The 27363-nt window shown below is 29.8% G+C and overlaps 2 protein-coding genes across 10 annotated transcripts; both read left to right on the top strand.

Moving 5' to 3' along the window:
* The first annotated feature begins 1072 nt into the window (after window positions 1-1072).
* LOC129303665 (EPIDERMAL PATTERNING FACTOR-like protein 6) lies at window positions 1073-6776 on the top strand. Of its 9 annotated transcripts, none has more exons than XM_054943133.1 (5): window positions 1073-2181; window positions 3017-3087; window positions 3165-3441; window positions 5094-5359; window positions 6383-6776. In XM_054943133.1, exons 3-5 carry the CDS (start codon window positions 3432-3434, stop codon window positions 6593-6595), a joined length of 489 nt encoding a protein of 162 aa, XP_054799108.1. In that variant the 5' UTR covers window positions 1073-2181; window positions 3017-3087; window positions 3165-3431; the 3' UTR covers window positions 6596-6776. The 9 variants fall into 9 exon arrangements, 8 of the variants coding, with proteins under 8 accessions (XP_054799108.1, XP_054799106.1, XP_054799107.1 ...); XM_054943131.1 differs by having other exon boundaries at window positions 1073-2177; XM_054943132.1 differs by having other exon boundaries at window positions 1073-2177; window positions 3188-3441.
* Window positions 6777-24983: 18207 nt separating this feature from the next.
* On the top strand, window positions 24984-26767 carry LOC129303615 (CBL-interacting serine/threonine-protein kinase 11-like). Its single transcript, XM_054943038.1, has one exon. It carries the CDS (start codon window positions 25191-25193, stop codon window positions 26550-26552), a length of 1362 nt encoding a protein of 453 aa, XP_054799013.1. The 5' UTR covers window positions 24984-25190; the 3' UTR covers window positions 26553-26767.
* Window positions 26768-27363: the final 596 nt, after the last annotated feature.

Consider the following 27363-nt stretch of genomic DNA (forward strand, 5'->3'; position numbering starts at 1 on the left):
CCCTTGCTATAATTTAAAAAATGATTTAAGATATCCCTTACTATAATTCCTATGGCTGCTTTCTTTGTATTTTGCATAAAAGCCCCATCACAATTTCTCTTAACAGTATCAACATTAGGGGGAGAGCAGACAGTATTAAATTGCAGTTGAGAAGGAGAATTGATAGAAGTTTCATAATTAATCTTCCAGTATTCCTCAACTGCAGCACTAGTAGAACCAATGACTTGCAAACGATTTAAAGCAGCGACAGAGAAGACAGATTCCAACAGAAAATTTTAATTAAAATTATATATTTAGAAAATATTAATTAAACTACAAATTTATTTTTATTTTATAAATTTTAAAATAAAGTAAAATAATAAATTTTAGGTCATCTTAAGTCAAAACACCAAATCGTCGAGAGTTCAAGATCAGGATCAAAGTTGACTATAGAGAATTTTGAAGGATATTACTAGAGCTGTCAATTAGGGCCGGCCCTTGAAGCCTAAACGGGCTGGCCTTAATAAATCTGATTATATGTCAGGGTTTTATTTTATAAGGCTCGGCTTTAGCCTTCAAGACTAAAGGGTCAGCCCTCAGGGCCTCGGTTCTATTTTTTTAAAATTATTTTTTTAATTTAAAATTATAAATATATATATATATATATATAATCATAAAAAGTTATTATACATAAAATTAAGTTTAAGAAAATAAATTTAAATCAATTTACATCACAATAATAAAGAAAACTAAAACATTTAGGTTTAATATCAAATAGCAATATCAAAGTGAATACTAATAAAAATTAAACTTAACTAATATTATCAACTAAATCTTAATAAATAAAAGAAGGATGAATGAATACATTTAATATATTTATTTCTTTAAATTATATATTTAATTTTTTATTTTTTTATATTATAATTTTTTAAAAAAATAATAAAAGAGTTTAAAAAGGTTGACTTTTCATTCTCAAACTTAAAAGATTAACTTTTTTAAGTTTAAATTGTCATTTTCTTTTTAAATAATGATCCAACCTTAATTATTTTTGAGTTTAAAAAAACTGCCCGACGCGCTCAGCCTTAATGACAGCTCTAGATATTACAACTACCATCAGCAATGTTGAAATCTACCAAGTGCAAAATTGCAAATGCAGTATCGGCACCATCACAAAATCCGACAAGAATTTTTCAGAGACTAAATCGCGGAAAGAAGAGGGGATGAAGAAGGTACAGTGGTCAGATCCTCATCGCCACCGGAAAATCTAGTGGCCAGAATCTCAAGAGATAATCTACTGATCCTTGCAAACTCACCGTTGTTCTTCAACGCAATCACACCGGATCTGGTCGACGGTGTCAAGTGGACGATGACTCAGGCGACCAGGGACTTCGGGTGCAGTTATTGGCCTGATGTTGTAGCTACAGAGGAATGGCGAGTCAGGGGCAATATCGGCCAAAATTTTGTCTATCCCATGAGCTTTCATAAACTTATATGAAGCATTCAACTCTTCCAGTGATGAAAGGAGAGTGGAAATCTTTGCAGGATTTGAAGAGGCGTGCCAATTGCCAAACAAAACTAATCGGTATTCCCACCGCTCCCATTTCGCGATTAGGGTTTTCTGCTTACCAAACAATGCGTAAGATGGTAGTGATTACCTGTTGTCTGAGAAAATGTTATTTTCATTGAAGGTAAAATCCATTCAGGTTTCGGACAAGAGAGAGAAAGGGCATGAAATCAAAACATGAAATTCCTTACTTTTATTTAGAGAAAGAACTCAGTTGAATCACTTGGAATTTCATATATAAGCTTTGGCTCATTAGCCAACAAAGTGTTCTGCATTCAAGTAAAGATAACAAATGAATAGGCTGGTTCATTTATGATAAGGAGAAACCACGTGCCTTTCTTATCTTGATTAGGAAAATGCATAGTTTTGAACGACACTTTGAGATGTTTAAAAACACATTTAGGACGAAAAGGAAAGAAAGAAAGTGTCAGCTTTATTCCAAGTTGAAAATGAATAATGAGCATGGTGGGGGCGAGGGGATGAATTTGAAGCTTGTAGTGTAAATGAAAAATTCAAAGGACAGTGGTGGGCACAATGAGATATTGTTGTTGCTGTTAAGAGAAAGAGGCAGAGTCCTTGAATTAATCACCTTCCGTTGCATGACAACAACAGCATGAGAACAAGCCTGATTAAGGTAGGTACAGGAGCTTTTCCTTTTCTCCACATATCAACATCCTCCTCTATTCTCTGTGCATAGGTTCACTTACGTGGCTCTCCCTCTACTTCAAAGAATTCAGTGTGTGTAATTTTTCTGTATCACATAAATGTGATTGTTGACCTTCTAAATCTTTAAAATAAAAATTATATTATGATTATTAGTCACTTTCTTCTTTTTTATTTGTTCATGTTAATAGTGCATACAATTATCAAGTGAGAAATAAAGGGCTATAATTTAATTTGGTGTCCTTATGATGGGATTTCACATGGTCAGTTAGCTAGTGGCAATAACTGGCTTATTTTCATATATAATATCGGATAAAGGGAATGGTTCTCAATTTTTTAACTTTTAGTCATCACTAGTTGTGGCATACGTATGGTTTTAAATAAAGGTCATTTACTGTGTTTTGTCGTAACATCATCATTTCACCAGAATTGGTCATTTATCATTAACTTGATCCACACAATGCTTGTTCTCAGTAATAGCATACCTGTTGAAGTTATGGTGTCATTATCCAAGTTTATTCATGTAACCCTATATAAAGTAAATAATTTAATTAATGACATGTACAATATAACGACAGTAATTATGTAATTACCATCATTTACTGCTTCTGGGAATTGGTTTAGAGTTTCAGTTTTTACATGGAGAGTCAATTTATATGGGATGCCCATATAAATTGACTCTCCATGTAAAAACTGAAACTCTAAACCTGAAGTAACTTTCATATTTGAAATTGGATTTTTTTTTTTCTTTTCATTATGAGGAGTTTCATAGACCCTTTCCACATCTAATATTGTCAAAAATTGCAACAGGAACATCTCAAACTAAAGCTCACAGCGTCCTTCCCTCTCATGATTCACAGCATGGCTTGAGATGAAAACAAGTTAGTGCTGTTTAGTGAATATGTTTGAGAATACTGTTAAATCCATTAAAGTAAGGAGTATTTAAGTTTTCCATTAGTACTGGATTTCCTGTTTTGGCAGGAAAATGAACACATGAAAATGTAGATTAAATGTGAATAAGCGAATGATATGGGTCATTACTCATTTGTTGCTGACAAATGAGAAGCACAACATTGGGCCCTCATTTTCTAAAGCAGCCTTTGAATTTCAAGGAAGAGAACAGCACTGCATGTGATCTCTGCATAGTTGTGAGCAAAATGGTAAGGCTGCCAAATAATATTTTTCAAATGACAGCAAAGAGATTTCATCCTGCAACTACAATAGCATGAGTTCAGGTGTTGCTACTACTCATTTTTTATATATTGGAAACAGATTTGCAACATTGTGTTATTTCTTCACCATGAAATCTTAGCAACTTAAAACAGTTTAGGGAAGCAGAACCAGCTAATAAGGACATCCGCATAAGGAAAAGTTGTAGACTTTGATATCAATTATTGGTGTTATGCTGTTGAAGAGTGAAGAACTTGAAGGTCTTACGCAGTGAATGCATAAATAGGAAATGAGGGTAAAGCCAGAGAATATATATCCTCTGTCAAAAAAAAAAAAACACTCCAATTCCTTTATTTATTTGGACAACATAGTTTGTCCACATTCCCCTGCCTGCGGAATCTGACTTCTTTGATACTCTTTTTAATCACCCATTTCAAGCAGTGCTCACGGCTTCCCTTTCTCTTATCGCACAAGTTTGCTTCTCTCTCTCTCTTTCTAGACATATCTCTGGTTTGACAAAAACAAAGACAATGAAAGGTATAGTAAGTAAAGTTTATTAAATCATTCGTTACCATAAAGACATGACACAAAAATCAGTGGAGGCTACTATTGAAAATTCAAGCAGAGTGCAAGTGCTTTTATTTTCCCAAAGAGTTGAGGGTTTGTATACAGATTGAACCAAAGGTTTGTATTTATGTGAATTATTAAGTGTATTATGATTCCCTAATGCAAGTACCAAAAAATTCCAGCCTTTTAACTAATTATTTAATCCTTCAATAACAGTATCAAGTCAGTGTTTGGAAGAAAGAAAAATATCCACACGTATGGTTGATTTTCTTTTAGTCTGGAAATGGCTTTAACATATTGGCTAGTTTGAAAATCTTACTTCTGTGTCCTTTTGCAGTGAGATTAGTGGATATAATGCATCCAAATGCTTAAAGACACAGAGCTTATACAATAGTACTACTGCAGCAATAATGTAATACAAAATTAACAGTTTCTGAAAAATTACGAATTATTAATGAAAAGACAGTAGAAAAAGAACAAGGAAATTGCAGTTGAAAGGGCGGGAGTTGGTTAAATGCTTTTTTTATCTCATAGACAAGAAAAAAAAAATGCAGAAAGGGGAAAAAGCAGGGAAAAACAGAGAAAGGGTGAGAAAAGAGGGTTGGGGCAGTTTTAGTTAATATGGGCTTGGGAATAGTTGAAAGACAGAAGAAAGCCTGCAAGACAATCCGAGACCCAAACATGGAAAAGCTTATGAAGCCATGGCTTTCATAGATTCACTCTCAAAATTTTTTTTATCTCTTCCTTCACTGTTCAAAACACCTTCTTTAATTTGCCGTACCATACCATTCACTTTTCCACTATATGCCTACTGTCTCATCTCTAGCTACCTCCCTCTTTTAACTAACGTTGCAATTGAGAGAAAAATAAAAGGGTATGTTGCAGTGACTTTACCTGAGACAAAATGAGATGAAGTATTAGGTATTTGTTTAGCTCAATGTCTGCATTCAAGGTACAATCCCCCTGGATATTGTAAACCCTATTATTGGTTCATAACTTCACACACCCTTCTCCAAAGGGTGAGACTCTCAGAAATAGAGAGAGTGAGAGAGCGAAGGAGAGAGGGAGGGAGGAAGAGAGAGAGAGAGAGAGAGAGAGAGAGGGTGTCAGTCATATATATCTGAAACGATCCCAGTTATTTCTACTGTAGGGTTTCAGAAGGAACTTTCTTCTTTGTTCATGGAGAGGAAGAGGAACAGAACCCATCTTCGTTTCGGTGTCTTTTTCTTCTTCATCTTCTCAAATTTCACAATTTTCAGCTCTGCTATAACAGGTCAGGGTATGCAAATCCACTATCACAATTCCCCACATATTGTTCCGCTTAACTCTCAGATATTTTCATGTCTAACTCGCATATATTCCTTCTCTAATGTAGATACTAAGAGGTGTTCTATGTTACCTGATGTAGATTTCCAGGTTAGTTGCTGTTATTATTTGTACAGCCTGAGTCAGAGCTTGTTTTACCAATCAGAAGTTTTTATTACTAGTACAGAATAGTGGGTATGCTCTGTAATTTCCCAGCTTTATAGGATTATTTCAGTTATCATTCTTTTCCTTTGCTTGATCCATCTGAGTCTAGTCCTGGTTATTGAAGAGATGGAGGAATAAATGGAAACTTTAATCAAATTATGATGAAGTTAAATGATTAAGAAAGAAAATCTTGCGGGGTTAAAAATAATAGCCCCCAGTAATTGGATGCGAAGGTGAAAAAAATTGTAATGGAATATTGAACAGGTTTTGTTCATCTGGGTGCATGACACTTGGGGAGGATGAAGAAAACATAGTGTGATTAAGAATATTAGCCAACTGGTGAGAAATGAAATTACGAAAATTTTAAGTGAATGCATTTGATAACCTAGGGTTAGTTTGCAAAAGTAAGGTTCTTCTTGTGTAGTTGTGTATTCGAAAATTTAGTTTGTATTTGGCATAAGAGAAAGAGTTTGTCTTCTGCAATATTTATAATTGTTATTCACTAACATTTATAATATCATTTTATTATTTTTAACTAATTTTTTAAACTTAATTTTCAATCTATTTAGAGCCACATCTATATGTTACAAACGGATCCGTATGATAAAGGTGCAAGTCTTGGTTGATGCATGAAGTCCACCATGATAAGCTAGCACACGTGTGAGGTGGTCCTACATGTGGTTCCACATGTACTCTCTGAGTTTTCTCATAATTAAATTTTAATTTCTAAAGTAATATTAGAAGTTTGTGTTTTTGAAGTGTTTTAGAATCATATGGACTCTACCTACACTGCACTAGTATTCTACGTTTTCTCATGATTGTAGGGAGCCATTTATTGAACTAGGTTGGTTTGTCTGTCCTTTTTCAGTTAGAATGAAAGTTAATAAGAACGTTAAGCTTGTTGACTGTGTATGCATGCCAATTTTTCTTTTTTCTTTTTTTTTTTGCCTGATAATTGTTTTTGAGCAGAAGAAATCTGAGGAGAAACTTGGAGAAATTTCGCTTTCAAGGAGGTTTCTGGGTGGGCCAGGGTCATCACCACCACGCTGCAGCTCCAAGTGCGGCAAATGTACACCATGCAGGGCGGTTCATGTGCCGGTGCCTCCCGGAACTCCGGTGACTGCTGAATATTATCCTGAAGCATGGAGGTGCAAATGTGGCAATAAGTTGTACATGCCATGATTACATATTGCATATAGATTATTTCCCGTATCCTTATTGTAAAACCTCGCTAGCTTAAATGATCATATGAATGGACTCTTTAGTTGTTCCAGTTTAGCTTGCCTAGGGTAGACGTCTTTTATGTTAAAAATACAGCAGGACTCAATGTTAACAATATTAATGTCATTAATATTTACATGTATGTTATGGTGTATTCCTTTAATTCTATTTATCTGGTAAGGAGAGAAGATTAATTTTGATTCTATTTATAAAATGTTCCACTATATTCTATATTTATCTTTATCTTGCTGACTTTATTAAATATTAAAAAAATTATTTAAATAAACTCTTTGTTTTTATTAGATTTTTTTAAGGGGATAGAGATTGAAATTTATTAAATATTAATAATGTTTATGGTTTTTTTTAACTCCAATGAAACATAATATGAGTAACTTATAAATAGAATTAGAAAAAGTATGTACTTTCAAAGTTATTCTTCTAATCTTGTTTGAAGCTTTTAATGTGTAGAAGAACCATGTATAATACGAGAAAAATGGTTGAATTCTATTAACAGTGAATTCAGATTTCCTTCATGTTCTTCCTTTTTGTTTCTTATACAGTAATATATTGACTTGATACAAGGAAAAGGGTTGTTTTTTGAAACTTAGGGATTAATCTTTCATTTTATATGATTAAAACTATAAAGATTATATTGTGCTGAGTTAAAATTTAAAAATTTAGTTAAATTTTTTATTTTTCCTACATTGTGATGCCTTGTTAAGAGAACCAAATATTAATTTCTTATATCTACAGATAACAAATTTTAATCCCAGGAGATATATTAAAAGGTTAAACATAAAATACCTAGAATTTTTTTTTCTACTAAGAAGTTATGATATTTTTAAATCAATAATATATATATATATATATATTTATTAATTTTATAAAAGATGTCAACATTTTTTAATATATGAAATTTAATGGTCAATGTTAAACTATTTTAATAGAGTAAAAAATATTAGTTTTTTTTATAAAGTTAATGGATATCTATGTGATATTGTAGACTTAAGGATACTAATACCTCTTGAAAAAAAATGTTTTTAATAAATGTTTTTACACCTTAATCCAGTATTAAATATGAAGAAACAAGGTGGAAACACGGAGTCCCAAAAAAGCAAAACAAGAAAAAGAAAGGTAGTTTGTGAATAATTGGAGGGAATTGAAGTGAGTGAAATGAAGTAATTGGCGAGAAAGGATAGAGAATGGTCAAAGAGAAGAGAAAGTAGGAGCTGGTGGTCAATCCTGCGAAAGTGATGCATCCTGTTGCGGATATGAATATTGAATTCAAAGTTTCAAATTTTAAGTTTTGACAGATTCACGTTCTGCGGTGTCCCCCAATCAATGTGCCCTACAGGCTACAGGTACATCAAGTATGAAAATTCAAATCAGTATAGTCCTGGACTCAGTAAATTATTGAATTAATATTTTAACTATTTTAATACAATATTTTGTTTACCTTTAATTTGATTGCAATTCAATTATAATTTTAATTATTAACTTAAAAATATATATTTATATATTTTTATAATTTCACTTAATTTTAAATTAGATTCTTATAATTTATTTTTTAAATCAAGTCCTTTCAATTTCATCTTTTATATATAATGGCCCCTAAAAATTAAAATTAATAATAAATTATTAAATTTTACAAAATAAAAATACTCTTAGAGTTAGCAAAAAATTTAATTTAATAATTTTAACCAAAATTGAAAAAAAATTTGATTTAATCCACTTTTTTTATTTTTATTATAATTTTTTATGAAAATTTTACATATATAAAAAATATTTAGAAGACAATCTAATTATATAAAAGTTTTTAATTTTGTTTTTTTAAAAAAATATAAGGATTTTAATTTTAAAAATTAAAAAATTTAATCAATAAACTATAAAAATTTAATTAAAATAAAATAAATTATAAGAACCTAATTTAAAATTAAAAAAATTGTAAGAATTTATAAATATGTTATTCTTATTAATTTTAAACTAATATTTTGATCGGTCCAATCACATTTTTTATATTTGGGTCCTACACTAAAAAAAATTTACGGTGCCACAATCCACTCAATCTCTTGGATGGTGACTACAAAACAACTCACCCCATGTGTCAATACTGCCTCGCCGTGTGATTGGCTCTCATCAGTTAGTTTCTAGGTTTCGGCCTCTCATATGACTCTGTGCTTAGCTTACTGAGAGGACATGATTCTGTGTAACAGCATGACAATCTTACAAAGGAAGGAGATAAACCCATCGATAGATTGAGACTCTTCTGTCATGCTAGGCTTACTTTTTCATATATTGCTCTCTCATATTTAATAAAATATAGTATAAAACATTGCTTTTTCAATTTTTTATTTAAATATAAAAAAATTGTTAAAAGTGATTTGTTATTAAAATAGTAAAAATTATTATTTTTTTAAAGATTACCCACCAATTAAAAACATCCTATCTTAATTATATTTAGTGCCCGTTTATTTAAAATTAACAAATAAATAATATTTAAATAGTTTAGAGATTTTATAGGAAGAGATTTATTTTATAAAGATTTTATACAAAACAACATTATTTTTATATTTGATTAAAATAATAAAAAAAGTAATTATTAGTTAGTTATTTTTAAATTTTATAATATCTTCTTTATTTTTTAAAAAATAATATATTATTATATTATTTTAAATTTTTGTAATATCTTTGCATATCTCACTTCTTTAAAACACTTTTATTCATCTGTCACATTAGATTATTTTCAAAATCTATTCAAACTTCCTTCTTAAAATAACAAGAAATCAACTTTTTTTAGATTTTGATTATTTTTAAAAGCTTGAACAAGTATAATAAAAACTCACAAAATAGATTTAAAAAAAAATGTTATGAAATAAGCTAAAACAAACTGAACTTAATTTCTTCCTCACATAATGTCTCTATTCAATACAATTAATAAACGCGTCTGTAGACAAAAAAAGAATAATTGAATTTAATTGACTTCTTGCAAGGTGTCTTACATTTTATATCAATACTAATTGATAGAAAATGTCCTATATTTTGAACTAGAGAGAGTACTTTTAGAGCTTTTTATTTTTTAAAAAGTAAACAATCATTTCACATTGAACAAGAAATTAATCAAGATTAATAAGCAGGTTTGATATTTCACTTTTTTCCCCTAAAAATGTTTATATTGATTGTTTGGCAGGGTAATTATGTATTTAATAATATTAACTTAATTTCTCTCAATTATTAACAAGAGGTAAAAAATTAATAAATGTACAAGTCAATATAATGCGTAATTATAGATTTATTTCTTATAAAAAGTTCCAAATGGAGAAATTCTTGAAATGGAGCATGAAGGCTTACTATAAAGATCCAGGATCTGTTTACCAAGAGAGGTCAAAACCCAAAAAAAAAAAAAAACCAAAAGGCTAAAAACAAAAAGCTAAAAAAAAAAAAAACAAAAACAAAACAAACAGACAGACAGACAAACAAACAAACTTGACCTCAAGTTTAGCGGTCATATGGTACCAAACGGAAACGGGGATCAAATACTCTTTCCTAGTCCCATACATGAGAAACTTTTTAAATTTCTTTTAATGATAGTCATTTTCATGACAATAAAAATACTTTCTCTCACTTTTTTTAAAGGTTAAAATATAATTTTAATTATTTAATTTTATATAAAATTTTAATTTGATCTTTTAATTTTTAAATTATATTTTTAGTTCTTTAATTCTATTATTGTTAGTTTTAAATAATTATTTTTTGTATCAATTATTATTATTTTAAACAAATTAAACTTAATATATCAACATCTGAGAATATTGTGTTAATATTTAAAATTTTAATATAAAAATTTACTGAAATAAAACTAATAATATTAAAGTTAAAGGACTTCTGATAAAACAAAAGATTAAATAACTAAAAAAATATTTTATAAAATTAAAGAATTAAAATAAAATATTATATAAAGTTAAATAATTAAATATATACTTCAACCATTTTAAAATTAAATTCAATCATTTGTGCCTCAACTGCAAATGCTTGTTCAAACTGTCACTAAAATTTTTCATGTCTTCCCCTGTTCAAGGCCTTTTCGGGGGCCACCGGAGAGATGCCCACAATACACTTAGTATTGGATAGTTTCTTGAACAAGATATCCCTAATAATTTTTTTAAAAAAAGAAGTTGCAAAAAATTTAAAATAATTGTAAATTCAAGATTTTAATTAAAATCAAGACATTTAAAATATAAATAAAAATTTCAATTTGTAAAATTAATATTCATGTTTGCAACTATTTAAATCAATATTTATAATTTTTTTTTCAAAAAAAATCATCAAAAATCTAATTATGATTGTTTTTCTCATTTGGGACTTTCCGTATTTTTACGTTCAAACAGGATGATATCAGGTCAATTATTCCTTGAGTTTTTATTCATTAATATACTCACTTCATTTAAAAATATAAAATATTTTTAATCAATCTCATCCCTCAATAAAGTAATTATCTGCTTTCAAACCAACCCCATCTTTTTATATTTATTCATATTAAACACCCTACAATAAATATAGTCATTATCAATAGGGGATACTTTTAAAAAAATAATGATTACACCTTGAATGACTAAAAATACCTTATATTTTTTAATGGAGAAAGTAAGTTATTATTAAATAATTACGTTTGTAGAAAAAGCTAGTTAAAATTTTATTTTTATAAATTTTTTTAAATCTTTTCAATTGTAATAAATATAACATTTAATTTATTAAAAATATCCTCATTAATTAATAAGTAAAGTAAGGGAGTAATTAAAAAAAATATATATGACACCTATTCAATGCTTAATATTTTGGATCAAATAAAATTTTAAAAAAATAACTTATACGCTGCTGAAGGGAGTATTAATTAAATACCACTCCCTTCATTTAGAAATGTATGACATGTTTTAAGAGCTTAATGTTGAATAATATATAGGACATTTTTAGTATTTTAAAATATAATTAATTTAATTTTTATAAAATATCATTAATAAATAAGTTAGTTTATATTTATTTTTAAGTAAAATATTCTGTTAAATAAAAAAGATAATATTAATTTAATGATAGTTAACTGATTTATTAAAGGAAAAATGACAATAAAATCTATTCAAATTATATAAATGACAATCTGATCCTTTAAAATACTATAATTCTACTCAAGTTTTTAGAGACTTTTTTATCAATAAATTTTAAATTAAAAAGATTATTTTATCTTTATTGATAAATTATAAATTTTTGTTTAATTTTTACAATTATTTCAATAAAAGTTGTGATTCTTTAAATAAAAGTTGTAAATAAATTTTATTATTTTAAAAACTTATTTTTTAATAGTAGAAATTATACTTGATAAATTATAATTTTTTATTCAACTCTTACAATTTATAAAACAAAAGTTGTTATTCTCCAAGTAAAAGTTATAATTAAAGCTTGTTTTTCAATAACAGAAATTACATCTGACAAATTATAATTTTTTTTCAACTCTTATAATTTACAAAATAAAAATTATAATTCCTTAAATAAAAATTATAATTGAAGCTTGTTATTTTTAATAAGAGTAAAATATTTTTTATTTAAAAATTTATTAATACAGATATTTTTAGAAATTTCATTATATAATTTATATAATTTAAAAAAATTATTATCAATTTTTTTATTATAAAATAAAATTTAATTAAAAATATTCTATATTTTTAAATCAACACACATCATATGTGTGGGTTATAAACTGTAACCGAGCATGTGACTGATAAGTGTGATGGGACATATAAAGGCACATGAGGTGATCATTGCACCAAAAGCAAAGCGTGGTCAACAAACATAAAAGTGGGCCCAGCTCCTGTATTATTTTTAGGCCCAAATTTAGGAGCCATACTGTAAAGGAAAATTTTCAGTTAAAATTCATATATTTAATTTTATGTGAGTCTACAAAAATTTTAAAATTTTATTTCAATTCAATCGAACAAAAATAAAATAATTTTAATAGTAAAAAATAAAAATATTTTTTACTTATTATATAAAATTAGTAGTTATTAATTTTTTTATTACATTTCTTTGTCAAATGATTAGTAATATTAATTATTAATTTATTAAATTTACTTGTTAATTTACTAATATTACTTGTTAATTTACTAATATCAGTTATAAATTATAAAACCTGTTAATAATTTATAATTGATGTTAGTAAATTATAAGATTTGTCAATAATTTACAACTGACATTAGGCAATAATTAACAAGTAAAATTAGTAATTTAATAACTGACGTTGCTACTATTGAATAATAAATATTAAGTCTTATATAATTATTAACATGTCAACTCATATAATTTATAACTCATATATGTAATTTAACAAGTGAAATAAAAAAATTAATAGCTAATAATTCTACATAACAAGTGAAAGATATTTTAGTTTTTTTACCATCAAAATTCTTTTGGCATTTTTTCCCTAAACTGACTGAAATTTTAAAATATTTTGGACCTATATGAAATTAAGTTTCTACTATAGTCCTTAACCAAAATTCTTCCTATTATAAGTTTATGTTAAAAGATGGCTGAGGACATGTTAAAAAAATGAGACTTATAATTTAATTAGATAATCCATTTGTTTCTTAGCATAAGATATAGTTTAGAAGCTCTATTTGTCTTTTTTTTTTTTTAACAAATGATATTATCATAGTTGATGAGATGGAAACAAACTTTGAAACTGAAAGATTTTCATCAAAATAAGAATAAGATTAGAATATATGCACTGCAAATTTAATAAGAAGAGCAAGCTATAGCCAGAACAGATGAGTTGAAAATAAAAATTGGAGATCACATTAAATTATAATATAACAATATAACATTACAATGAAATTGGCCTAATATAGGATACAAATGGGTTTGAAATGGAGTAAAACATTATAAGTCATCATTGAGACAATAAAGTATTTATTAAGCTTAAAAAGAAATTTTAACCAATTGTTATAAACCCAAAGACGTTGTATGGTCATGGATGTTTGGCGTTGAAGAGATAATAACAATTAAAAAAATTTAATAAAAATATAATAACTGTAGAAAGGTTAGCCATATAATATTGATGTATGAAAACCATGCAATTAATTTTAAAAATTTTATAAGAGTCTTTCTCTCTCTCTATATTTATATATACACACAGACACATATATATATCGTACTTTCATATAAGAAATTATAACAAAAATATAAAAACATCTGAGTTATATTTATTTATTCACAATCTATTTGGTTCAAGATTCAACAGAGGTGAAGGAATGATGAGAGAGGTTTTAATCACTTTTTACATAAATTATGACTGGATGAAATAATACTATTCGGCCCTATTTATAAGAAACGAATTATAATTAAAATTTAATTATGCTTTGTTTATTAATTATGAATAAATGTAAAGGTAGCATGATCTATATCACGAGTTTATCACGTGTATGGTTACTGTACGTTAAAGTTCTTTTTTAAAAAAATAAAAAAATAAACAAAGGCAAGCTGAAAGCTTGAGGAAAAGACAATTACAAACTAGTTAGGATCAAGTTCAGGTGGATGTAAATATACCAAACTCTTGTCTGCCAAAAAACTATCCAAACATTGAAGAGTTACCGAAGGTAGCAGGATAAGACCAGGCGAGCCATGAAAACTGTTTGTTGCCATTAGATCAGCACACATTATATTCTTACGTCCAATGTGAAAAACTTCATCCTCCCAATCTCCTAAGAGCAAGTCAAGGATATCAATCAGTAGGGCTCTTAAAGGATGGATACCTAGCATATCTCTTCTGATCAAGTTTATAGCTTCCATTGAACCTGAATCTTGGCCAAGCCGAGAAACCTGGACACTATTAAACCAGATTTTATTGCATTGAGTTCAGCCTCAGTGACTAAGCAGCATCACAAATCTTGTTGAAAATCCATAATTCAATTGCTTTGATCATTGCAAAGAACTCCACCGCAAGTTGCTTGTTTTCTCTACACATCTCTATCTACATCAATACGAACTATGTAACATTTAAAAAAATTTAATCCTGATTTATTAACCTAATGAGGGTGATTAGTAAGTTAATGAGGTGTGTGGCCAGAGGAGCTTAACTTAGCGTAATTGTTGTGATTTTAGCCTAGAAGTGGATCCGAATCGATGATGGGCCACTCAGGCAAGGAAAGAGAAAGAAAAAGTGAAGAATTGTCTTTTGTCCCACATATCGTGACATGTGGTTAGTCCACCACGGCACACAGAGATGAATTTGAATGCAATGAGTTCCTCTATTCCATACACCATGGCGGAGGGCAGCGTGCGCTGTGGTACACGACCAAAAATTAGATATATCTAGTTCGTGTCTGCGCGAGGAAACATAAGAGAGGAAAGGAAGAAAACGAAGAGTTCTACTTTTTCTCTGCTAGGGCACATTGTGGGATCACATTGAGGCTAAATTGAAGCTCTTAAACACCCAAGGTAAGTAACCTAAACCTTATTCTTCCTTTCTCTCCCTCATTTATGATGAGTCATTGTAGGGTTTGAGTTGAAAGATGGATTTTTGGTCTATAGAGGTATGGGTCTGATTCCATTGGTTAGAATGAGTATAATGAAAGTTGTTTAAGGTATTGGAACATCACATTAATGATTTTGAAAGTGATTGGTCCGTGAAAGCATTTAATATCAAAAAATTGATATAAATATGATGGTTAGTAGAGGTTTATGTGCATTAATGATGATTTGTGGTTTATTAATGATAATGTGCATTAATGGAACCTAATAAACCCATTGGATATGAATGAGTAGTGACTATGGATTGATCAAATAGAGTGTGTGGAGTTATGTGTTGATAAATTTTTAAGATTGAGAGAATGATGATACTTTTATGGTATGATTTTAGAGTGGTTTATTTTGTCACTATTAAAGCTTGTTAAAGCTTTAGGAAGTTAGTATTGTGAGGGGTAAACCTTTGACCTCTTAAAGGTTTGAGGTAATCGGGAGAAACTTAATCTTTATAGTTGAATGTTAATTGTGTTTTGTGAAATGTGATTTATAATTCAAATCAATGATACATATTGGCAATGTGTTTGACTTGTGAAATGGTTTTGGAAATATAATCTTGATTTATGCCACCCTTTGTGTCTTACGAAATTGATTGTAATTTGTTATTATGGGTAGAAAATTGTGATGTATTATGTGTTGAGTTTGTGGAGTATTTCAATTTATGTGAGTTCATGTACTATGAATTAATCATTAAAATGCATATTATGTGAGAAATGTGCATAGCATAATTATTGGCGGGAGTTCACCTAGGGAGAAGAGTAGATTGATTTAAATTCACGTGGTATTAGCAGTGATCGTTGGAATCAAAAACTAGCCTTAGCACCAACTATTGGAATTGGGAGGTAACCCTTATCCCATGGTTGATTTGAGACTGTCTCACTTGTTTTACGAGAGATTTGAACCTAACTAGTCTCCACCGGTTCATGAAAAGGCTAGATTATGGGCATAACGCCTTGTGGTTGTTAGTATTGGGGGAAACCAGATTAAATAAGTAAGTGAGTTAACCCTGGCCCGATAGCTCCTCATAAGTGGAAGGCTAGATTAGTCCGTAAAGGACATAGCCACGTGATAACCACTAATTTCATATAGGAGCTAACAAGAGGATATAAGGTTGGCATATGATCATGTATATAAGTCTGACCACATGGTTGTTAGTTTTATGGTCCGACATGTGTTAAGGACACATGGTTGTTAGTTTTGCGACCCTATGTTATGTTTTGTGAAATAATATGATAAAGTATGTTGTAGTAAGCTCAGTCACATGATTATTAGTTTTGTGAACCGTGGCTGAGTGTTATACGTGATATCTGTATTTTTATCTAATTGTATTTATTTACAATTAATATACAACTGTATGGGTTAGGTGAAACTTGATTCTGAGTGGTTGTACTCACCTCTCAATTCTCAATATTTTCAAGATCTAGCTCATCGGATCCGAATCGAGAAAAACACAGAGGCTTAGGATTGTGGAATAATCCTCTTTATGCCTCTTTTTGTTACTTTCATGTGTCTTTGTTGATGTAATTTTCAACTAGGATCATTTGACATGTTTTATGCACTACTTGCATGATTTCATATATTACTTGTGTATTTTGTGCCCTGAGTTAGTGAGTTTTATTTGTAAACTTGTGGATAGGGCCAAATTATTTGTGCAAGTAGAAACATACGTATTTTGAATGATTTGGAATGAAATTGATAATTTTGTGCAGCATTCCCTCCTTCTAAATGTTTTGTGAAAATTGAGATTGAGTGGTGATTTTATAATATAGTGTGTTTTATTTGTGTGTGGTGTGTTGCATGAGTCCGCGAGAATTCATTAAGTGTGGCCGGATAGTTGGTGTGAGTTATTGGCATGAGTGTTTGAGTTGGGACACCCATTTATGAAATTTTGTAAAAAAAGTGGTCACAATGAGTTTTGATGTCCAACTTTTTATGAAAAATGAGTTTGAGTGTGAAACTGGCGCCATTAGCTAGAGTTAGGAGAAAGCTCATTATAGAAATCGAAACCACCTCAATTGGATGTCAGAAGGAAATTTGAAATGTGTCAGAAGTTTGCTCCCTATATTGTTAAATGATAGCACTAATATTGTAAAATTCATGCAATGCACCGCAACATATGACACAGAAAAAACAAATCACAGTACACATGCTATAAGCCGTGGCGCACGTGTCACTTTCTGCACAAAATTTATTTTTGAGTTTTAAAACTCATTATTTTGGATCCCAATTGATTTTCAAACTTCTGCTTTACTTTCAAAACTCTGATTGGAGATTATTAAATAATGTTTGAGATTTGACATGTTGAATTTGGGATTCTTTTCAAAAAGGATTGGAGAAATTTTCTTTTTATGAATTTTTACAATTTGGTAATCCTTTAAGGGTTACACCATAGATTATCATAATTTAGAGTTAAATATGATTTAGTAAGGAAGACCTTACAGTTTGATCTCTTGGTTCTTACAAACTACACCATGAGGGGGTGCAATCCATGTTCTTTCTAACTAAGAAAATCCTTGGAAGACCATGTGCCCTAGTTCATTATTCACTACACTTTCCATCAACATATATTTTCCTCTATGTATGGTCTCTATGACTGAGAAGTTTCTTCCTTGAAACACACATTTACACCTAGATGTCCAAGGAATCCAATACAAAAGTGGCAAAAACTCTTGCCTAAGCCCATGAGTTGAATTTTCCCTTGGCTGGTTTGTTCTTTGAGTTACAGTGAGCCAACCTTGCAAATTGTCATGGAAAAAATTAGAAAAAGAGTTAGGGTTCAAAACATATGTCCACACATCTCTTGCTCTCTCACAATCTCTCAAAATATGAACAATAGACTCCTCATGATTACACTCAAAGGGACATAAAGAAGTGTTTGATAAGCCTCTTTTAACTTTAAGTGAGTTGGTAATTAATTTCTCATTAGAAACTTGCCACAAGAAGAATTTAATTCTTTTAGGAACTTGCCACTTCTAAATTTTATTCCATAAGGGAGAACTACTCATGCCATTCCTTTGGGTAAGAAAGCTATATGCACTCTTGACTGAGAAGTTATCATCCCTTACTTGCCTCCATTTTAGATTATCCTCAGCATTCATGTTTATGTTGGGGGGATTTATTTTACATAGACAAGACATAACCCAAGATGGAAGGAGATCTTGCCATGCATACAAGTTCCAACCCCCACTCGAAAGTACATGGTTAGCCACACAATCGCTTGGGTTGATTTCAAGTGGTCTAGTGACATATTCAATAAGGGGTTTGTCTAGAGGAGTCCACTTGTCCCACCAAAAGCTAGTATTCATCCCATTATTAACTTTCTTTCCAAGACCATTAGAAAACAGATGCCAAACCTCCATGATAGATTTCCATATTAGAGAAGCAGATTAGTGTTTATTGATTTCTAGTATGATACCATTTCCACATCTGTACTTAGCTCTCGAACATCTAATCCAAAGAGCTTCAGGTTGAGTTACCAATCCCCAGCATAATTTCATAATGAAAGCTTCATTATGGCATCTTAGATTTTTAATTCCTAGACCACCATCTCTCTTAGGCTTCGTAACTTGGTTCTGGAAGATAAGATGTATCTTCCTGACTTCAGTGTCTTGGCATTATAAAAAAAAATTGTCACTAAGTTTATCAATTTTAGAAAGATTACCTTCTAGAAGAAGAGACGATTGCATATGATAGCTAGGCAAGGCTGAAATGACTACCTTGATGAGAACAGTTCTACCCATAATATTAAGATACTTGCATTTCTATACAAAGAGTCTTTTTTTTTTTTTGACTTTATGAACAATAGGATCAAAAGTGGCTTTAGTAACTCTAGAATGAATTATTGAAACTCCTAGATATTTATCAAGATCAACTATGATTCCAATCCCAAGGACTTGGCTCAATTCCAATTTTCTATTGAAGTGAACATTACGCAAACAGAACATTTTAGATTTGTCCAAACTGATGCAGTGGCTGGAAGCAAAATGTTCGAACAGTGTTTTTGAGGAAGGGGAAGAGTTTTTTAAATTTCCATATTTGATGGTTCTATTATAATAACCATTTAATAATACAAATAAAATGGTTTTTGGGATGGAACCATTTAGTAAATGAATTAAATACTAAATGGTTCTCCTCCTACAACCATTTATATATTGCTGATGTCAACTCTTGCTTAAGTGAGGCACATATTGAATTGTTATCCTCAATAATTATTTTAGTATTTATCAGTAGAGTTAGTAATTCAGGTGAGTCGGGCTTAACTAAAAACCCTATATAGCTAAATTCGGCTTTAACACCTTTGGACTTCTAGGTCATTCGGGCTAGCCTGAATACCAGAAACTTTTTTAAAATATTTTTTTTTATTTTTTGAATCAATTTAATTTTTAAATAATTATGTTAAGAATAAAATATTATTTAACTTTAAAAGAATAAAATAAAAAATAATAACTTATCAACTTTGTATTTAAGTAGCACTATTACTGTATTATTATATTATGTGTAATTTATTTATAAATATTTTTTTATTTATAAATTAATATCTTAGTTATTTAAATATTACTCTTATCACCGGTCATATGTAAATATTTCATATATTTTCTTTAATTATGTTATTTTAATTATAATCAAGTTGATCTCAATTCAATCACAATCATACTACTAACTTAAAATTATTATCCCAATTAGTTTAAAATTTTTAATAACTTTTAGATAAACTATACTTTTTATTTTTAAGAATATAAGAAAAATAGCCATTATCATATTATATAAAATAAAATTATTTAATTATGAGTAAAATACTATTTTTTTGAAAATTTTTAAACTTTTTATATTTTTTAACCCTTAAATATAAGGAATTTTTACTCTAATTTTTATTTTTAACTAGATATGGCATGGATGATAACTAAATAATTATTCAAGAATATTTTTTTATTTATTATGTTTATTTAATAGTAGAGTTGAGAATTATCTTGTTTTATAAAATATTTTTTATACACAAATGATATATAAGACTCAAATTTTTTTTTAAAAAAATTGGATCTTAAAATATAAAAATAAATATTAAAGTATATTTTAAATATTATTTTGAGATATTTTATTAATTAAAAATAATAAAAATATGAAAATATAAATATTTTTAATTTTTTTAAAATAATTATAATAATACACTCAAATATATAATATTTTAGTATAAAATGACATAAAATTTAAAGAATTAATTAATATTTCTTATATTTTATATATTTTTTAAAAAATTATTTTTAACTCGTACATTCGAGCTAGGCTTGAATTTTCTTGAGTCTATTCAGGTAGGCCCAAATAGGCTTGAATATTAAAAAAATAATATTTTTTTGAGTTTGGTCTTAAATTTTTCAAGCAGGTTCGAGCTAGCCGTTGGCTTGACTCAAATTACTGACTTTATTTATTGGCATATACAATGATTATATTAAAAAACCATTTAATATTTGTTTTCTAAAATCCCACCTTCTTTGTACAACATTTTTTATGATAACCATTTAATATACGCCATTATATATTTAATACTTCTTATATTCTATACTATAAGACACTTTTAAAAAATCTCAAAATATATGATATTTTGGATAGATTAAAGTTTCATTAAATACACTAATTTTAATATTACCCTTTTTCTCTCTATAATCAATTTTGATCCTTTTTATTTTAAATATATTAAATGATGGGTATTTTTAGAAGTTTTTATTTTTGTTTTGAAAAATAAGATTATTACACGTATTTAATAAGATTTATTGATATATAAAATTTTATTTAAAAATATTTTATAATTTAAAATGGAGGGAGCATTTTGTAATAGTGCACTTTAGCCCATCACTTTTCTAGTAGTAGTTATCAATTATTATACATATGAATACATATAGAACCAACGATATACGTGGGTCAAACCTATTTGAAGTTACTCGAATATGCCTAAACGTATAAAGAAGTCTTAATAGTTGTGATACACGACCTATTTTAGCATGAATTGTTAGTTTTTTTTGATATAAAAAAATAACCTACTAATCCAGCCCCTTATAAAAATCAAAATAATTATGACTTAGCTTTCAAGTCTTAACCTTCAAAAAGGTCGCGACATATTTCAAGTTCACTCATTTACTCCTGTTTCAATATGATAAGAACTAACAAGCATCATTTACACTAACATTCAATTAATGATTTAGTATGTGTTTGGATTAATAAATTTATAATTGAGGTTAGCAAATTAATGTTAGAAAAAAAGTCAGTGAATATAACGTAATTTATGTTTGGATATATTTTTTTCATAAGTCAGTTGGATAAATTAAATTTTGTTTAGATAATTTAATTTAAAAGTCAATTAAGATATATAAAAATTAAAATAGACATAAGTTTATATATATATATATATATATAGTGACTAAGTTAATACTTTCTCCGTTTAAAAATGTAAAGCATTTTTTGAAGGGTTAGATGTTAAAAAAATGTAAAGCATTTTTAATTTTTTGAAGTATAATCATTGCCTTTCTTTTAAAAGTACCCTTACTGATAATAAATTTATATTTATTATAAGGTGTTTGATAGGGATAAATATGAAAAGATAGAGTTAGTTTAAAAGTAGGTAACTATTTTATTGGAGGGTGAGATTCGATTAAAAATGGCTTATATTTTTAAACAGAGGGAGTTTTTTTTTTAAAATATTAACCTTAACATTATAATTTTTAAAAAATAGCTTAAAAATATAAAATAGAATGGTAAATAAAAAATATTAATTTTTGAAGAGGTAGAATGAAATAATAACTTTACAAAATATTCAAATAAAAAAAGTTATAAATTTATAAATTATAAAATATTCAGTCTAAAAGGATTAAATATTATAAATTATAAAATATTTTTTTGTAAATTAAAAAAATTAAAATGAATTGATAAATTATAATTTTATTAAAAAAATTATCCAACGATTAAAAAAAAAAAAAAAAGAACAAGAAGAACAGATTGAACATCCGCACTTCCCTGTTAGTATCTTCTACGCCCCATCTTTTGCATGTAACACTGTGAGTTAACTCAAATAAGCATCATTATTGTCGATGGTCAATAGCATTCCTTACACGTTGTCCTCAAATCATCCACATCAAGTTCTTGCTTTACATCTCTGATCGCAGGGATGATCGGAGAGCAATAGGGCCTCAACGGAAAGAGCAGAACAGTGACAGCCTTAACATCCTTGGATGGCGACAGCGAGCACAATTAAGGTCAATGATGGTGACGAGGAGGAGTAAAAAAAGAGCTTGTGAAGACTGAAGGCAGAGGAAGATGAAGAGCAACTAGCGATCAGCAGTGCAAGGAGAAAAGCAAAGATGGGAGTTGGATGGAAGATGGAAAGCACGTCGGCCTTTGATGGCCACACAGTTGAAGCAGACGATGCACTTTTTCCAGAGATTCTCTTCTTTCAAGATTGTTGCGTGGGTGAGAGGTATGAAGCGAGGAATACGATAGGCGAGTAAAAGCAAGAAGAAAGAAGGGATGACAGCTTGCAAATTCAAACACTATACGTGAGCAACATATAGTCGACGGAAGATCAGAAGGCTAGAACGATGGCGAACACAATTTCTGATCAGAGCTGACTCGTGAAGACTCATGAAGGCTAAGGCAGAACAAAGTCGGTCACTGATGAAGATTGCAAAGAGAAAAGACTAATAAAACATTAAAATACTCGTAACATTCGTCAACGCTCGATAAAAACTCCATCCAACAGTTTCATTGAAAATGCTTGTTTCTATTCCAACACTTGTTCACAATTTTTTTAATTCAAATAAAATTTTAATAGCTTTTACCATCTCAACTTAGGTTGGAGCCATCTCAACTTAAGTTAACAATGCTATCCAAATACATTTTTAATATGTTAAAAAAAAAGCATGTGTGGATATTTTAGTGGGCCTGAACCCAAATGAATCGGCCCAACTTTCTTTAGTTTCAGTCCTATCCAGGTTAGTCCCAAAAAAGTTTAATTTTAAATATGTTTGATTATTACAAACTTGACCCTAAAATTTGTTGAGAATTTATTCAAGTTAATCCATCCAATTTGGAACAAATCATTGTCTGTCATAGTGAATGCCTTTTTCAGTGGCGGACTGAATTACCATACATTTTTTTCATCTTAATTTTCAAGAAAAAAAGCATTCCCTGATATTTTTGTTACATTAAATTTCAAATAATATATGTAAAGAAAATGTGGCTTGATGAACCCTATTCAGGACGGTCGGATTTGTGTTAATCGGGCACATTGCACGACGCAGCGTTGCAAGTCAAATGGTTGGACCGTTCGTTTGAGTGACGCAGCTTCACCACCTTGTCCGTTGATTAAACCAACGGATATGATGAATCCCGAACAAAAACTTAGCCCTTTTTTTTAGACTAAAAATAAAGCCGGCCTTCAGTTAACAGTACATTTTCCTTCTCAAAATAAACAAATAAATAGTTGGATAATAGCAATTCGATATTTAAAGACGCAAACAGTGAGTCTCCAGTTTCCCACATCCCAGACTTCATTATATATAAAAATATATAAAAGAGTTGAATGGCAAGTTTACTTTCATAGGTTAAAGAACTTTTAGCACTCTCAACTCATAATTTTTCTTTTTTAATTTTTAAAAAGCGTGTAATGTAATAATATTAATAAAAGTTAACTTTAAATATTAATTTATAAAAAAATTATAAAATAAGATGTAAAAAATTATTAAAAATTTACAAAAAACACTTAAAATTATGGACAATGATCCAAAAAATTATAGAAAATTTTTCAATCCCCTTCTACTTTAGAGGTAATTTCTTTTAAGTTTTTTATTATCAAAATTAACATTTATTAATGGGAAAGGAAATATTGCAATGTTTTTAAAAATTAAAAGGAAACATTACACAGTTTAAAATCTTAAATGTTCATACATATAAAGTGAAAGGATCAACTTGTTATCTAATTCTATTTCAAAATACTTGCAACTTAAAACCATACAAAACTTGAAATAGAAATACAAATATCCTTGCACGGCAAAGTAAGGTTTTAGAATCAGCTTTTCAAAATGCACCATTGCATCAACTTTATATTTCCTCCATTTAAAATTATAAGATATTTTTTAAAGAGTTAAATGTTAAATAATGTAAGACATTTTTAGTATTTCAAAGTGTAATCATTGTATTTTTTTTTCAAAAGTGTCTCTATTAATAATGACTTTATATTTATTGTAGAATATTTAATAAAAGTAAATATAAAAAGATAGAGTTAGTTTGAAAGTAAATAACTACTTTATTGAAGATAAAATTTTACTAAAAAATGCCTTATATTTTTAAATGGAAGGAGTATAGTTTTTTTTTGGCAATGAAATTTTTTTGGTGATGACTAGTTTTGTATAGTTTATGATTAATAATTATATGTATAATACTCTCTAGTTTTATTTATAGAGTAGAGAGAGAAAAATTTTTTAGTTCTATTTATAAGTCATATAACTAAATTTTTATCACAATTTTTTTTTACTCACCATTAAATGTTGGGAAGAAAAAATATGTTATTAAAGTATGTATATTTAATAAGAGTAAAGTTAAAAACTTATTAAATTTTAAGATAAAATTAATAAATTTTAAATTTTTTTTATATTGATAAAATACATTAAAAGTAATTTATATATGGCATGTATGTATTTAGATCAGTATATAAACTTGCCCCTAGATCAGCCGCTCGAATACTAAATATCTTCGAAAATTTCAATCATTCCTCTGAACGTCTTTCCGTTGGCTTCAACTAAACATCAATCTTCATTATTCCGAAACTTGCGTTCTCTCCAAGCGACGACCCTTCTGCTCCTTCTTCTTCTCCCACCTCTAACCTTCACGAAACCAACAAAACAACCCAAACCAAAACCCTACTTTCAATCATTCCGTTTTAATTAGTCATGCATTAGTCTTCCCATTGTTCTCCGATCGACAAGTTCGATCTCTCTTATGCTTCTAATCAATGGAGCGAGAGATCGAACCTGTGATGGATCACGCCTATTCTTTGTTCGGAAAATATGAACTCGGAAAGCTTCTGGGTTGTGGTGCCTTCGCTAAGGTCTACCATGGCCGCAACCTTCAAACATCCCAGAGCGTCGCCATTAAAGTCTTCAACAAGAAGAAGATCACCGCCTCCGGCCTCACCTCCAACATCGTGCGTGAGATCACCATCACGAGCCAGCTTCGTCATGCCCATATCGTCAGGTTCCACGAAGTCCTCGCCACCAAGACCAAGATTTTCTTCGTCATTGAACTGGTTAAAGGTGGCGAGTTATTCTCCAAAATCGCCAAGGGACGATTTTCTGAGGATCTCAGCCGGAGATATTTCCAGCAGTTGATCTCCGCCGTTGGGTACTGCCACTGCCGGGGTGTCTTCCACCGCGACTTGAAGCCGGAGAATCTTCTCCTCGACGACAATGGCGGCCTCAAAGTTTCGGATTTCGGGTTGAGCGCTGGCAGGGATCAGATCCGACCTGATGGGTTGCTTCATACGCTCTGCGGCACCCCTGCCTACGTGGCGCCGGAGGTTCTATCCAAGAAAGGGTACGAAGGGGCGAAGGCGGACGTGTGGTCTTGCGGCGTCATTCTCTTCGCGTTGGCCGCCGGGTACTTACCCTTCAACGACCCGAATCTCATGGTGATGTACAGGAAGATTCAAAAGGGAGAATTCCAGTGTCCGAGATGGATTTCGCCGGAGCTAAGGAGGTTCCTTTCGCGGTTGCTTGACACGAATCCGAATACCCGAATCACCATCAGTGAGATCCATCAGGATCCGTGGTTCAAGAAAGGGTATAACGAGGTAAGGTTCCAGGAGGATGATTTCGGGTTCGGGTCGAAGAACAATGGAGAGACGACGTCGGACATAATCCAACTGAATGCGTTTGATATCATATCCTTCTCTTCAGGGTTGGACCTGTCCGGAATGTTCTACAACACGGCAGGGAGAAGCGAGAGGTTTGTGTTGGTGGAGTCGCCGGAGAAGATAATAGAAAAAGTGGAGAAGTTGGCGAAGGCGGAGGGGCTGGCTGTGAGGAGGAGGAAGGAGGAGTGCAAGGTAGTGGTGGAAGGAGTGAAGGGCAATTTGGGAATTTCGGTAGAAGTTTACCGGTTGACAGGTCAGCTGGTGGTGGTTGAGGCTACGAGATGCATAAACGGTGTCGTTTTCATGGAGCGGTTTTGGAACAACAGGTTAAAGCCCTTACTCCGCAATCCCACTGGAACCACTAGTACGACGTCGAATCAGGGATTTGACCAAAGGCCCGTCGAAGGCAAAAATCTCCTCCATGTTGATAGCAGAAAATACAAAAGCTTAATAATTAATTGATGTAGTTAATACATACACATAATCATATATACACTACATAATTATAGATGTGTGTGTGTGTGTGTGTGTGTATTGTTGTGACTTCGGAGATTCACTATGCTCAATCTAACCCCAGGCTAGCTTTCCTTTTTTAGTTTGTTTTCATGGAGGATTTTAACGACTTGTAATATTTTGTAGTTTGTGGAGATATATATTAATGTGAAGAAAATGAAACTGATTTCTCAGCACAAACCTTGTTTTTGTTGTTCATTTGGAAAATAACATTTAACAACCTTCTAAAATTATTAATTAAAGACCTTAAAATTATAAAAACAAAAGACCGTGATCCTTCTTAGTTGGGATTCAAATTTTCATGATCGAATTTTTTAGCATTCATTTTTCATATTTTCAACACTTCTGTTTCACATTTTTAATAGTTATCTTTAGTATTTTTTAATATCCTCTCTCTATTTTTTTTCCCCAGTAGTCATCCTAGATGTTTTCAGTATCCATTTTTTATGAACTTAGTACTTAACAGAATTGACAATAAGCATTTTTCAATATTGAAAACATAGAAGATGAGTACTCAAAATATCTAAAATGACTACTAACAAAATTGAGTAATTTTAATTCCAATCAAGGACTATAATCTTTTTTTAATTTAAAAATTTTAAGATCCTTAACTATAAATAATATTCTTAAAGGGCTTTTAAATAGGAAAAATGAAAATAAAATCACTTCAAATTATATAAATAAAAATTTAGTCCTTCGAAATACCATAATACCAATGAAGTCTTTAGGGATCTTTTTGTCAATAACTTTTTTTTTTTAA

Source organism: Prosopis cineraria, unplaced genomic scaffold (assembly GCF_029017545.1).
Source record: "Prosopis cineraria cultivar Desert tree isolate PC_DT_omini unplaced genomic scaffold, ASM2901754v1 PC2, whole genome shotgun sequence".
Classification (NCBI taxonomy): Eukaryota; Viridiplantae; Streptophyta; class Magnoliopsida; order Fabales; family Fabaceae; genus Prosopis; species Prosopis cineraria.

Coding starts and splice junctions, on each gene's coding strand:
- LOC129303665 (XM_054943128.1), top strand. CDS start 1,471: ATGAAGCATTCAACTCTTCCAGTGATGAAAGGAGAGTGGAAATCTTTG. Junction 1,562..5,093: donor TTGCCAAACAAAACTAATCG/GTATTCCCACCG, acceptor TTTCTACTGTAG/GGTTTCAGAAGGAACTTTCT. Junction 5,360..6,382: donor TACCTGATGTAGATTTCCAG/GTTAGTTGCTGT, acceptor GTTTTTGAGCAG/AAGAAATCTGAGGAGAAACT.
- LOC129303615 (XM_054943038.1), top strand. CDS start 25,191: ATGGAGCGAGAGATCGAACCTGTGATGGATCACGCCTATTCTTTGTTC.